Here is a 14,027-nt window from a genome sequence, read left to right on the forward strand (position 1 = left end):
GGCCCTCATTTCCGGTACGTGCACAACGGCCGTGTTTGGTTTGAGACAACACTAGGGCTGCCACTCACGATTATTTTCAATGTCGACTAATCTGTCGATTATTTCTTCGAGTAGTCGACTAATCATTTCATCGAAAAATGTGTTAAAATGTTGAAAAATGTCGGTCTGTCTCGCCCAAACCCCAAAATTACATCATCTAATGTTTTGTTTCATACTCACGCCAAAGGGTTTTAGCTCACTGTCACGGGAGAGTGTGTAAAGCTGCCAATATCTGAACGTAAGAAGCTGCAATAAGAGTATTTTGGGGTACTTTTATAGTGCTTTTCTATGAAAAATGACTCAAACCGATTAGTCGACTACTAAAATAGTCACCGATAATTTTAATAGTCGATTAGTCATCGATTAGTCGACTAATCGTGGCAGCCCTAGACAACACTACCCTGTCGGAGCATCAGTAGCTTAGTGGATAGTGCCAGCGCCCCATGTATAGAGGTGATGCCTCGCTGCAGCGGCCGTGAGTTCGACTCACGGCCGCTGCAGCGAGACATCACCTCTATACATGGGGCAGCGGCCGTGAGTTCGACTCCGGCTTGCAACCCTTTGCTGCAAGTCGTCCTCCCACTCTCTCTCTCTCTCTCCCCACTTCACAATCTTCACTCTGTCCTGTCCATTAAAGGCAAAAAAGCCCCCCAAAAAAATCTTTGAAAAAACACTACAATGTCGAAATTCCCGCACTACGCCAACAAGTACATAGTGCACATAGTATACTACATGGAGGTGTACTAACGGAAGTACTTGATTTGAGACACAGCACTTGTTGTGAGCTGTTTTTTTTTCCTTGTTTTTTTTCACCCACCAACTGTAACAACATGCAGAAGGAGGGGTGCATCTACAGTTCACGTAGCACCACTGAGCCAGCTAACATTACAGCTCAGTTGTGCACAGTGAAATTGTTGGCGGAAAAAAAATAGTTCCTACATCACACTGCTCACAACAAGTTCTGTGGATTATCTTGAGTCATGATTTCTAGAAAGCGACATTGCTGTTGACTTTTTCACATTTTTTTGGCGCTTTGAGCACCACAAGCCGAGTGCCATCTAGTTCCATTATATTCAAGAAAAAGCAGACATCTCTATGGCTGACATCTCTAACACTCGGCAACTCACACCAAAACAATTTAGATTAATAAACAGGATCATGGGTAAGAAGAACAGTGTGTATTTTTGATTTGTGGATGAGCTGTCCCTTTAAATTGCATGTTAGTATGAAATGTGGTGATCAAATCAGGCAGATTATTGATATGATTCTTTTAAAAAGCAGTAACAGAAAAAGGATTATTGAACTTTCTGATACATGTGATTTATCTATAATATTTGGTGTACACAAGGCTGAACATACAATCCTGTAAGTAAGCATTAAGCATGAGAAAGCACAACATATCGTTGGCCTCTCTCATTTTTTGTGTCTCTTGCTTGGATAAGAAAGCTCGTGGAAAAGTTTTCCATAGCAATTAAGGAGTAATGAATGAAATATGGTGTGATTTATCTAAAAGTATGAGTATAATCATGGTATATGTGTTTGTAAAAGTAGGTAAACTCAGCATTTAATGTAACAAAGAAAGATAAAAAAAAAAAATGGAGCAAGAAAAATCCAATCATGCTCCAAAAAAAAAAAGGAAAGAAAAAGAAAGAAAAACATGTGGGCACTAATCTTAGATTGTTGACTTGTCCAAGGCCACAAAAGCAATCATAAGAATGTAGTCTCTAAGAGAAACATATTAAATCTCAGTAAGTCCACAGGGCTTTTTATTTCTCTGGTGTTTTCTTCTCAGTAAGGGCTGATTCAGGAACAAGTGGCCCTTATCAGGCACTGAGCAGTGAGAGATACCTGTGACAGCCAACATGTTTGAGGCCCAAGTGCTTAATCTCTGGTCTCTGCTCCGGAGCAGTGAGGCACATCACTAAAGCAAGAGGGGAGCCACTGCACGCATTTCAAATCAGCCGACACAAGAAATGGAACGGGAAGAAACCACGTAGCACAAACACGGGAACACTGCTCTAATCGTATCAAAGACTTCTACAAACAAACATGGGTGAACTGTGATTGATGGGAACGCAGTTAATAGGACTCCCAATCCAACACTGTGTGAAAAGGGAGGGTGGCGGGGAGCAGAGATCAATAGCAGCTCGGAAGCATGTTAGGGAATCATACAGAATCAGATTGATGACAGCTGGTGGTGATGTATTTGGCAATCTAATTTTAACACGAAGTAACTCAGTGGTAGTGCTGCCACAAGACTGAACTCAATCCTCGTGGGCCAACAGTATCACAGCTGTTGAGAGTGAATCGTGCTCCTGCTGCAGGTGTAAGCAGGGGCAGCAGTGCGTTTTTTTTTATCTTTGATTTTCAATTCATGCACTATGCCATGAAAGTGCATTAAATTATTCATCCTTAGCAGCAATCTCACAAATATTTTAGGCCCCAAAACCTCTTTTAGTGCAGTGTCAGGCTTGGACATAGACTGAGGCTGGCTCCTCCAAACTGATATTGAAGGAATCAGACTGGTAGATAATCTCAGTGCAGCCCATAGCAGTTGACAATAAACCGACTGCACATTTGATGTAGCCACTCGTTGCTTTGCACACAGGCGTGAAAATGATGCCAATAATTCCTCTTTCTATCCTCCATCTAACTGGACTGCACTACAGTGAAGTCTGCCATGGAAGCCAGCCACGACACAGACAGGGCACACACATTCGTTTTCAGAAAAGCTTAGTTTGTGTATGTGTTTTTGTGTGTGTTCACACGTCTGTGTGCATGGTCTACAATGTATACTGTTAGTGCAAGAGAAATGTGCCTTTGGCAAGCTTGGTAATGAAGAAACCTCTGATTCTGTGTGTCTTACGTAAATACTGTACACCACAGACTGCCCTGCATCTTTATTAAAGATCATTTCATTCTGTGTATTCATCTTCTGGTTAATGGCTGAAATATACTGCAGCTCTTTAAAAGGCAATGGCTTGTGAGAATGACTGAAAAACAAATCAGGCAAAAGGGAAAATATTCTGGTTCTGTGGTTAGTGGTTACTGCATAAGCATTTTATGTTTGAATCCATAAAGGAGAATGATGGATTATTACAGAGGTGTACATTAAAATGAAACACCTCGACAGCTCAATATTTCTTAATTGCTCAGTGCGCCAATTTTTCTTTTAAGAAGGACACAGCGTAGCATCACCAACTGGCCTTAGGTTTGTCTGCTGAATGAAGCTTGTTGGGGGATGGATGAATCCCTCCCCTGTTCTGGTTTTCTGGGCCAAGTCTGCATGATGGAGCCCTGAGCCTTCGGTCTGTGCCAGGTGGCAGCTGGGAGAGAGAGTCCCCGGCCAGGCTTCAGCAGCCCTCACTCTGGTCCTCTGGCCACCACCGTTGCCACTCGGGGCTCGACACCAGCACTTCTGACCTGCAGATTGGTCACGGCCCGCCTGCAACGGCCAGTTTGTCTGAGCATCTGCCTTTTGTGCACAATTTATTTGGTCAGCCAATAATGTCAGGTGTGTCCCACCATTCACAATTTTATGCTCGACAAGATTTTTTTCTTCTCCCCGCAGAAATTCCCTGAGCTGATCACTTTATATCACAAAGTAGTGCAGCAACACAGCAGAGCATCCATCTCCAGTCTATTCACCTAAATTAAATTCTGTTATGTCTGCTTTGGACACTGGCAGGAAATGTTCTCTGCCCACACAGAGTGATGAATCAAATCTTAAAGTATTAATCAGTGAGATGCTTGTTGTTGGGGCTGGGCCATAGGCTCATGCGCATACAAGCGCCTACATTAACCAGGGGATCTCCATATTGCCAGTTTAATATTTGGATGTGACTGTGCCAAGAAATATAACAGCTTCTTCAAACAACAATGAGCAAACTCTCCATGCAGGGCGAATTGCTCCCTCCAGAGATGGCTACCTCTTCACCACCTCACACACGGAAAAGGAAAACCCCCTTTTTAAATTAACAGTAAGCTCAATAACGTTAACTCTGGCAGCTCATAATGCTAATATCCCATTTTCTGTGTCGTTTTGTCTGTCTGGAAACTTCAGTGAAATACAGAACAATACAAAAAGACCTTCACTAAAATGACTCAGGTCAGCCAACTGCATGCCAACCAGTCTGCTCATCAATCAAAGAAGCTTTGTCCCTTTTAGAAGGATAGACAACAGACATCAGTGACAAAGACCAGCCACTCGAGCCTGAGGTTAAACCATAAAATAGTGAGGTTAATGCTCAAACTCAGTCTTGCTAGATATATATATATATGAATACAACCTATTCCCATGGCAACGCAACCTCTGTAGGAAAGGCCCCTGCCACTTGAGTATTTAGGTAGCGGTGCATGTGTTAGCCAATAGGTCAAAAGCTAAATAAACAAAGTTAAAGCTACAGCTGCAGTTCCTCTAGGCCAATCTAGACAGAATGGTGGAACAACACAGGAGCCATGGATGGATCACTGAAGTGGCTTACTGGGCATAGGCCCAAGGGCCAAAGCTTCAGGTGCTCCCAGGGCCTTCATCTGCAAAATGTTGTCAACCAGGAGACTCAAAAGGACCACAAGGGGCACAAAATGACCACAAAGAGATGCAAAACAACACCAAAGAGACACGACACACTCAAAAAAAAAAAAAAGAAAAATTACCACAAAGGCACACAAAACTACTTAAAGATGCATAATGACTACAAAAAAACATAATAACACTATAAAGTCTGTGTGTCATGCTCCTTTTGTACGAAAGCTGGTGGGGCCTTTTGTATACCTGTGCCCAGGGGCCCATTGTCTCATAATCCGCCCATGGTAGAGCAACAGTACAATCTACAAGGATCCACTGCTGCTGTATTGAACGTTGTCAAATGCTGAGCACAGAACGTTGGGCAGGGGGGGCATCTCCTCGGGGTACCGCCTCCATCCAGCTCGCAGCTCACCCTTTCAAACTGACAGGAAAACTTTCAGCCTGAGATGGAGACACCCCCTCCGCCCTTTGAGACACTTCCAGAGATATGCTGGCTCACTTTAGGCCTCACTTTTCACACCCAGTTGCATACTAACTTTAACCTTAACTGTCCAGCCAGTTGATGCGTGTAACACCAGAAAGATCTACAGTACAAGACTGTTTTGTAGTTTGAATTTGTGTTTCAGCAGATGGCCTCACTTGTGCATGTGCATAGTTTTATGCCACCCTTTCGCAAGGCGCATTACATCACCCGTACATTTCATTTTATGATGCATTCTATCTTATCCATCACCCACTAATGACCTCTTGTTCAACTCGACTTGTGAAAGGAGCGGTTTATCCCGCCACTGCCCTTATGAGCCCCATTTTCATTAGCATATTTGGCAATAAAACAGTTATGCTTTCCCCCATTAATAATTTATCTACACTTTTTTTTTTTTTTTTTATCAAGCAGCCATTTCAGTATACAGCTGAGCCTAGCTCTTGGATTCAACTGCTGCAAGATGGGGCTTCTCTGAAGAAAGAGTTATTGATTCATTATTCACATTCTAAATTATGTAACATTTCGGAAATATCTAATAAGAAATCCCCATACCACCCACATAATTAAGTCTGCCTGGAACATCATAACAAATCGATCATGTGGGTCAAAAATGTAGCTCCTCCCGCTATTGGTAATCGATGCCACAAGTCAATCTACAGCCAATGGCTTTCACGACCTGAGCAAATCCATTGCTGATTCAATTGCAACCCATTAAGACTGTGAGAGGTGATATTAAAAAGGTGACACTATCAAAATCCAATGGCTTCATTCAATAACTTTGTTCTACGGGAGTCAGCCCGGCTCCACCATCACACTGCGTACCGTAATGAGACATGTGGGAGGCTGGTTCACTGCTGCCTCCTGTAGCTTGAGGCCACACTTCACCTCTGCCCTGAGATAGATGTAAGAGCTCAGTGACAGCAACACTTAGCTGACATCACCAGATAGATGTGTCAGCTGTTCTAATGTCTTTTCATAGCTTGTAAAAGACCGAATGCAATCCTGCAAAAGTGCTGTATAAGCACTTGATTCGCAGAAACCTCACAAAACCAGTGATGGCTGGTGGGATGTTTGAAGTACTTCTGGGGAAGAAAACTAAACATCGAGGTTTGATAGAAGTGCTTAATCTGCTCATGTACAGACTGGAGCTGACCTTCTCAACATATAACCAGCTGATGGGCTGCTCTGACGACTTGTCTGGTTTTCCAGACTAGGCAAACATGTGAAGCAATAGTCAATAAAAGCACCCAAGTGCATAACATGGGACGTGAAAGCCAATAATAACACCAGCCAGTGCCCACTCTACAAGTTTTCCTTCCCTGTGCTGAATAGTGCATCACCTCCTCCTCAGACCAACCTCCCCTTCATCCTGTTCCTCAATTTATTTTCTCTTTTCAAAACCAGCTTTAACTGGAATCTACATGTGGTTTCTCCAATCACTCGGCGAAGACAGCTTAGCCGGGTGAGCGAGAGCCACCTTCCGTCCTGAGGATCACCTATTGCTGAGATGGACACTTTTGCTGCCGTGTCAGAACAGGATGTGGACAGAAAAATGGAGCTACAAAGGAGGGCCTCGCAGCTGGCGGTCTCATTTTGTGTTAATGCCTTGCAGAAAAAGACGTGAAACAGCTATGAAAACAGACTTCAGTCCAACCTTTGAAGGTCAACCGTTAGTCACTGCCCAGCAGTTCCCTTACAAAAAACGACATCCTGATATTCATATAACACTAACTCGGCGTAGGCTGAATGCCGCAGAAGGGCCTCAGGACCATCAGGAACAGTATGCATTTTTTGGTTTAGTGTAGCCAAAGGCAAGTGATTTACATAATCTCCATTTGGTTGCAATCTATCATGTCCAACTGCAATTAAATGACCAATTTCCTGCTTCCAAGCTATCTATTAAATGAGCAAGGATACAATGGTGACATTAAGTAGAGTGAACATTTATTTAACTCAGCAGCACTAAGGAAGCAGAGTTATAGATAGTCATTGTGCAGATGTCAGTGATTATTAATGTCCAAATCCCTGAAATGTGGCATGGTGCCTCATGCTGTAACACCAACACTCTGGCTTTCATTACACAGTGATTCAGTGGAATTACTACCTTAAAGGTAGGCAGTAAATTTGTGACATTATCTTGATGTATGAAAAAAGGGGCATTTGTAAAAATATTTCTGTACCATTGCATTACTTACAATCACATTACCTTTACTAGACATATCAATATTTGAACTTTCTGTTAGTTTTATCGTGCCGAACACTAACCCTATCCCACATGGTATTACAAAAATTAAACCATTTGTGAGCCATCTTCTGGTTACAACAAAAACATCACTTAAAATAGCACGTGTACTTCTATACACCTCTGAATAACAAATATTTATCTGTAAAACTCAAGACATTGTACAGCACATAGCAGAAGAAAGAATTTAAAGGCTACAGCCTAAAGTTTATCCTGAGGCTTTTTTTCCTCTCCTCTCTCAGGCTTTTCTCCAAGTAACTGGCTGACTTTAAGCGGTACTCCAGTGATGCACTTCTATAAAGTTAGAGGACTCACAAGAGACAGATTTAAAAAAGAATGGTCAAAATCGAAGCAACACAGCCTGAAATATCCTGACTTATACTCCCTAGTATGGGTCAAGTTCCAAAAACACTGGTTCCTACAATTTCCATAACGCAACCTGAGGCTATCTGTCAAAAGTTTACGGCACAAGCCGAAGCAGAGATAACCCGAATGACATCAGAGCTTTCAGAGTTTAAAAAGCTCTTTCAGAGCCACATAAGACATTATAAAACTGTTTTTACAAGTTGAATTGCACTCATCAGTGAAGTGGCCTTTAAAATGTTTTGTATTTGAATAGCCAGCTCAGTCTTTGTGCATCGTCCATACAAAAAAGTTTGTTTTTGTATCTTACTGAACAAAGCATTTATTGGATCTCTGTAAAAAAAAGAAAGAAAAAAGAACGATAAAAGGACAATAAAACAAAAACAAAACTCATTTTCTAGATCATTTAGGTTATACAGTGAACTAATGAGAGTTTCTTTCACTGAGTGGTGAAGTACCAGATTTCAACAGGGCACATTAAAGTTCCACTCTTCGCTTTGATTAAACGCGTAAAAACTCATCTCTGTTCATCAACATTACAAATTTAAAAAAAAATTTTGTCCATGAAAAAATCCTTTCATGCCTTTAAATGGCTGAGATCTATCTCTATACTTTTGCCTCATTAAGTATGCACGGATCTATGAATATGCAAACTAGTCCCGCCCCTTAGCTGTTGGCCCGCCGCTCAACCTTACCTGCTCACCTTCGACTTTGGTCATGGCTCTCTGCAATGTTAGAAACCTAACAGTAATATAATAACACAAGCCTTCAACTTCACTACATTATTAAACAGCTAATGGTGTGATGCTAATGTTAGATAAACCTTGTTACCAATCGCCAGCTGTGACAAGCTGAACTTAGCTTGCAAAATACAGACACGTAGCTATCTCTGAATCCATGTTTTTGAGACTATCATTAGTACACTGCATTCAAAGGCGGAAATGCTCAGCCATGCGTTGACTGCTTATACGGCTCACATCTTGCAGCATGCAAAAAGCACCATGAGGGCATGTTTACAAGGTTAAAAACTTGATTTTAACTGGAGCTTTACGATCTATATTTCTTGAATAAATTATATGCTGTACAACATAGCTCTCTGTACCATATTTATGTTCTATGATCCTAACCATATAGTGTTTTGGTTTACTCCATACGTTGTATGTTGCCAATATGTGCGTTTCACATGTGTAAAAGATGAATTTGCAAACACCATTTAAGGGGATGAAAAAAAGTGAACCTATTGACTCCTGATCTCTGCTGGTCAACATACTACCATCGAAACTTCTCCATCGTCTACATTCAATGCTGGCCTTTGCACCCATACACTGAAGCACACAGGCACTCTGCGATACTATCTCACTATCTCACTATCTCACTTAATTAGCTCCTAAAGGCTGCCTTCCCTGCATTAGTGCATGGACCTATCTGTGTGTTCCACTATACTATCATCTTTTAAATGGGGTATACATTTCAAACAACCTTGGGCTGTTTGTGCTTGGTGATGCTTATCTGGTGCTGAGGCCAGGTCACTGACTGAGATCAAGGGTATGTTGATTTAAAAATATATATATAATAAACAGGCAGCAGTCTGGTGTGCCTAAACTTCTCAGGCCTGTCTTTCTATCAGATCAGCAGCTAGTGTGTCGCCACGCCGACTCAGCCAGGTCAGCCTGCTCAATGTTAGATGGGACACGAGTGATAAGGAGTGGGACACAGTGGAGGGATTTCGGAGAGACAAAGCCATTCTAAGAACGAGCCCTGGAAATGCCTCAAATTCACGCAGAGAAAACCACGGGCTCACTACTTGGCATTCAACGTAACAATGCTGCTACCACAAAAGCAAATTAATTTTGGACTAATTAGCCTAACAACCGGCTTTGGTGTTGGAAGAAATACGAAACGCTATTATCATTAGTGTCCATTTAGACACAGCTACGAGACTTGTCATTTATTCTCGGTGCAAACGCACAGGAGCAGGACAGTATTAGCTTCCAGACAAAGATGCAGGTCCCAACTATACTTTCGGATCCGTGCGTGTGTCTGAATATATCTCGGCTTAACTGTCCTCAGCTCGTTGTACAAGCCCATCGGAGACTATCCAATGGCATTGTAATTCTTCAATTTGATTCCAGCTTCGCTAATAAAGCTCAGGGCTGCAATGCTGACAAACACAAACTCTCAAACAGTCTTTAAAAATGTTCAGATAGGTATTTTCTTCCTCAGAGCAAGGGCATCCTCAGGGACCTCCAGAGACAAATTCATCTGTTCATTTCATGTGCAGAGAGAGGTAAACACTGGTTTTCTTGCCTACTGTGATTGCCAGGCAAACTCTTACTCCCTGTTTTCCACGCTGTGTTGAAGGGGGGGGGGGCATTTGGTGACATTTGGGATGGCCTCACAAACAGCCAAGCAGGTCTCAACACTGATTGCTATGCTGGAGAACGAAGGAGTGAGGCAACTATGGCCAGGAGGATAGCAATGAATGGATACACTATGTTTCAGAATACCATGTTTTCGTGTTTTCAAAAACTGCCTCATGTAGCTGCAATTATTCTGACACTATACAGTCGGCAGGTACAGTATGCCCAGTGCCCATAATTTAGCAGGTCTATACTCAAATGGCAGCCTTGGAAAATGAAAAGGAAGGCAAAAAAAGTGAAGGGTAAGCATAAATTTAATGATTTAAGCAACAATTTACATCATAATTAAGCTGCCTACTGATTTTTCCTCGTCAAGGGTCCACGTCCTTATAAAACTTTCACCCCTGATACTTTAAATAAGTAGCTTTCTGCAGCTGTGGGAGATATACTGTATGCAACATTGCCTGAAAATGTAATTGAACTAAATATAGAAATAGGTGAATCGAGTTGATCCATACACCCCATATAACACCAGGAGGAAGAATGCTGAGTGAGAAAGCCCTGTGAAACAGAGTAACTGTGCTGTAATTGTGTGACAGAATTGTAATTCAGACGTGCAACAGTCAATATGCTGCTCATAAACGAGTTCCCCGACATCACTATGAGGTTAGGCAGGTCTAGAGTTGACCGTGCACTAGTCCTATCAACTGCGTCTCCATCGGATGTTGTGACGACCCCACGGCAGAAACACAAGCCACAGCTCGGGGGAGAGACAAAACACACTTTGGCACAGGGATATTTTTCACCTGCTGCACTGTAGGATAGCGCTGCTACGCGCATGCAGTCACAGCCACTGAATCTATTCAAGCTCCCAACCGCCTCGCGAATATTCCTGAAAATGCAAAACAATAAATGCCAAGGTCTGCTAAATGCACAGGGCAAGTTCAATGTGTTAAAATGAAGGTGGTGTCCCTTTTGGGGGGTTTATCAGCTGACATGCATTAGCATATAATGCAACATTTTAACATCCTGAATGATAACAGAGAAGATGCAGACTTCCAGAGCATCATCCCACACTGGACAAAAAAGCATGACGAGCAATTTTAGATGATCAACTCTTTATCATTCATGAAGTGTGGCTTTTAAAGAACATAGAGGCTTATATCCATCAGCTGCACAACATTTGGCGCCCGTAACAACCCCAGACTGCACTAAAACGGCCCGTGGTGCCAAGTTTCATCGGACTGCGCATCCCCGACGGCCCGGTTCTTCCTTACCTTTCTCCTCGCCCGACACCACCGAGGGCTCGGCGCATGGAAATAATCCCGAGAATAGGGCTAGAAAGGCGAGTAGAAAAAACTCGGACATGTTTTCGGAGAGCGGGCTATAAAGAGCCACGGTGCTTCTCCCGGTCCTGCTCCTGCTCCTGGTCCGGGTCCAGTCTCCCCCCTCCACCAGCACCCGGTTGTCGAGCGCCGTTATTCGGTGGTGTCCAGCGGAACCAGTGCGCAGAACAGTGCAGCGCTCCCCCCGCTCCGCGACACATGCACACCGCCGCTCTACACAGCGAACAGACGCACCGGAGACGGCAGGCAGGAGAGATGAGAGTCAGAGGCAGGGGGACAGAGGGAAGGAAGGCGGGGTGGGAGTGTAGGAGGATAACGAATGAGTACGTTTCCTGTCTTTTCTCAATGATTAAATGCCGTCAAGGTGGCGCAGCTCGCGTGAAATTCATCATATTTGTTAGCTGTACTCTCAGTGTAGTGGGTGTCGGTCTGAGGTCCGGGGGTGGTGTGAAGAAGGGGACCTGAAATAAAAAAAACAAAAGAAGAAAGAGTCAGAGAATGTGGGATGAGCCATGAGTAATCTCAGCTCTCACTATTGTCTCCAGTACACTCAAGTACAGAGTTCAATAGTCTGTCATACAAAACCCTACAGAATTAACTTGTAGACAGTATGTCTTGTAAAATTGAAAAGTGTGCACATGTGGAGACCCAAACCTGCCACCCATTGGACCACACAGAGAACAATGCAATCTGGTTGTTTAGCTCAGATCTGAAGAAGTGGGAACACATAAATACATACCAGTCATTTAACACATCCCTCTTATACATATTACAGTTGCTCACTTGGTCTGTGTGAGATGCTGTGGTCATTTGGGTGGTTATATTCTAACAGTGCTTTGGCCTTATGCACCAGCAGTTCATGAACTATAAGGCCACTTTAAAGTTTAGCTGGCATGCCTTGCAAACTGAGTTAAGTAGAAGCAAGTAGCAGAGGTGACTGTCAGGCCTTTAGTTGACCATGAGTTGACTAATTGGCAGCAATCATTTCAGTGATTACCCTGAATGATGCCGCCTATGTAAGTGTGTTTTTTGACAGGGGGGAGACATTGACATTGACATTGAATTCATTAGAAGACAAAAGCATGAAAAAAGCTGACATAATGCATGTCTTGCAGGAATTTTGCATTACCACAAAGTACATTTTAAATCTGTTTTTAGGTTCAGACCAGATGTCTTACAGATTATTGCGAGAAAAAGTCGACCTTCACCAACACTGGCTAAAAGACGCTTGAGATATTTTCTTCACAAATACAAAACCTCGAAAATCATTACAGTCCTTGATAGTCCAAAATATTTAATAATTTAATCTTTTTGAAAAGGTCAAATTTATTTGGACTGGGTGGTTTTTTAATGAGACTACACCAAGGTTAGTAAACTGGTCTGTGGTATTACCCATTCGTTCACTGCACAGGAAACTATGAGGAGTTAAATCTTATACCAGTAATGTCAGTATACTACACTACATTATATAATTCTAAATTCTGGTTAAGTAAAATTAAAATTTTGATTTGCAGGTATAATTTTCAGTGTGTTCGTAAGTGTAAGGAGGGCGCTTTTTTCAAAATTATGGCAGCTTAATTTCTTTGCTATCATGATATATATTATTTAAGGACTCTACTGACAGAGAAAGTCAGCCGTATAGAGAAGAGTTACTGCAATAAAACTACTTTTCTTTGGCAACAACTAACACATATAAGCGATTTATTGTACATGATTTTCTTCTTACACCTTGTTTCATGGAGGCATAATGGAGTTTTTGACCATGGTTGTGTTGTGGTCCCTGTCGTGTGTGTCAAACCAGTATGAGCATTCATTCCTGCCAGCTGCAGAGAGCTATTCTTTACAGATCTCACGGTTACTCGTGCCTTGTTACATTTCATGGCCATGAGATGAAAATCTCTTGGATTTGTCACAATGTCATTGTCTGTTCTAGAGTATATTACATATTTACCCTAGAACGTACATATACTGGGATGCTTGTATGCTGTGGATTGCTTTTCATGGCATTCATTTAATGTTCATTCATGGCCTTGGAATCAGCAGAAGGTCTTGGTCACTGTGAGGGATCAAGATGGCAGGCAAGTTACGGGATTAGAAAATACATAAATAAATAAAGACATGCAGGTTAAATGGGGACTCTAAATTGTCTGTAGGTGTGAATGTGAGCATGAATGGTTGTCTGTCTCTATGTGTCAGCCCTGTGATAGTCTGGCGACCTGTCCAGGGTGTGCCCTGCCTCTCGCCCAATGTCAGCTGGGATAGGCTCCAGCCCTCCCGCGACCCTCAAGAGGATGAAGCGGTTACGGAAATGAATGAATGAATAAAAATATTTACCCCAAAATGAAGTAACCTATTTACAAAATCTGTAACAGTTTGTTCTAGGCCCATAAATTAGATAAACTAAACAAAACTTAACAGTAACGGATGAAACCAACCTGACAAATACTAAACCAACCCAACAAACTTAATCCAAAGGGGAACACTGAAATCATGACTGATCAGACTAGACACACACTAAAACCTGAAGTACAAATAAATAGCCCAATCACCAGAATATAATTTTGGCATTGTTAATTTTCTGCAAACCATGCATATGTTACATTTGAATGCTTCATTTGTACCATACACACTTTCCTGAAGTGAGTTGGTTCAGATTACAGTACAT

The 14,027-nt window shown here is 42.3% G+C and overlaps 1 protein-coding gene across 1 annotated transcript in view; it reads right to left on the reverse strand.

Annotated features, from left to right (window-relative positions):
• Window positions 1–11,525, reverse strand: part of lrp1bb (low density lipoprotein receptor-related protein 1Bb) — a 329,117-nt gene extending 317,592 nt beyond the window's left edge. Inside the window, exon 1 of the mRNA XM_050048038.1 lies at window positions 11,294–11,525. Within this exon, the coding sequence (XP_049903995.1) occupies window positions 11,294–11,384 (91 nt within the window). The 5' untranslated portion in view covers window positions 11,385–11,525. The remainder of the gene's footprint in view (window positions 1–11,293) is intronic.
• Window positions 11,526–14,027: the final 2,502 nt, after the last annotated feature.

This window comes from Epinephelus moara, chromosome 7, assembly GCF_006386435.1.
Source record: "Epinephelus moara isolate mb chromosome 7, YSFRI_EMoa_1.0, whole genome shotgun sequence".
NCBI classification, from domain to species: Eukaryota; Metazoa; Chordata; class Actinopteri; order Perciformes; family Serranidae; genus Epinephelus; species Epinephelus moara.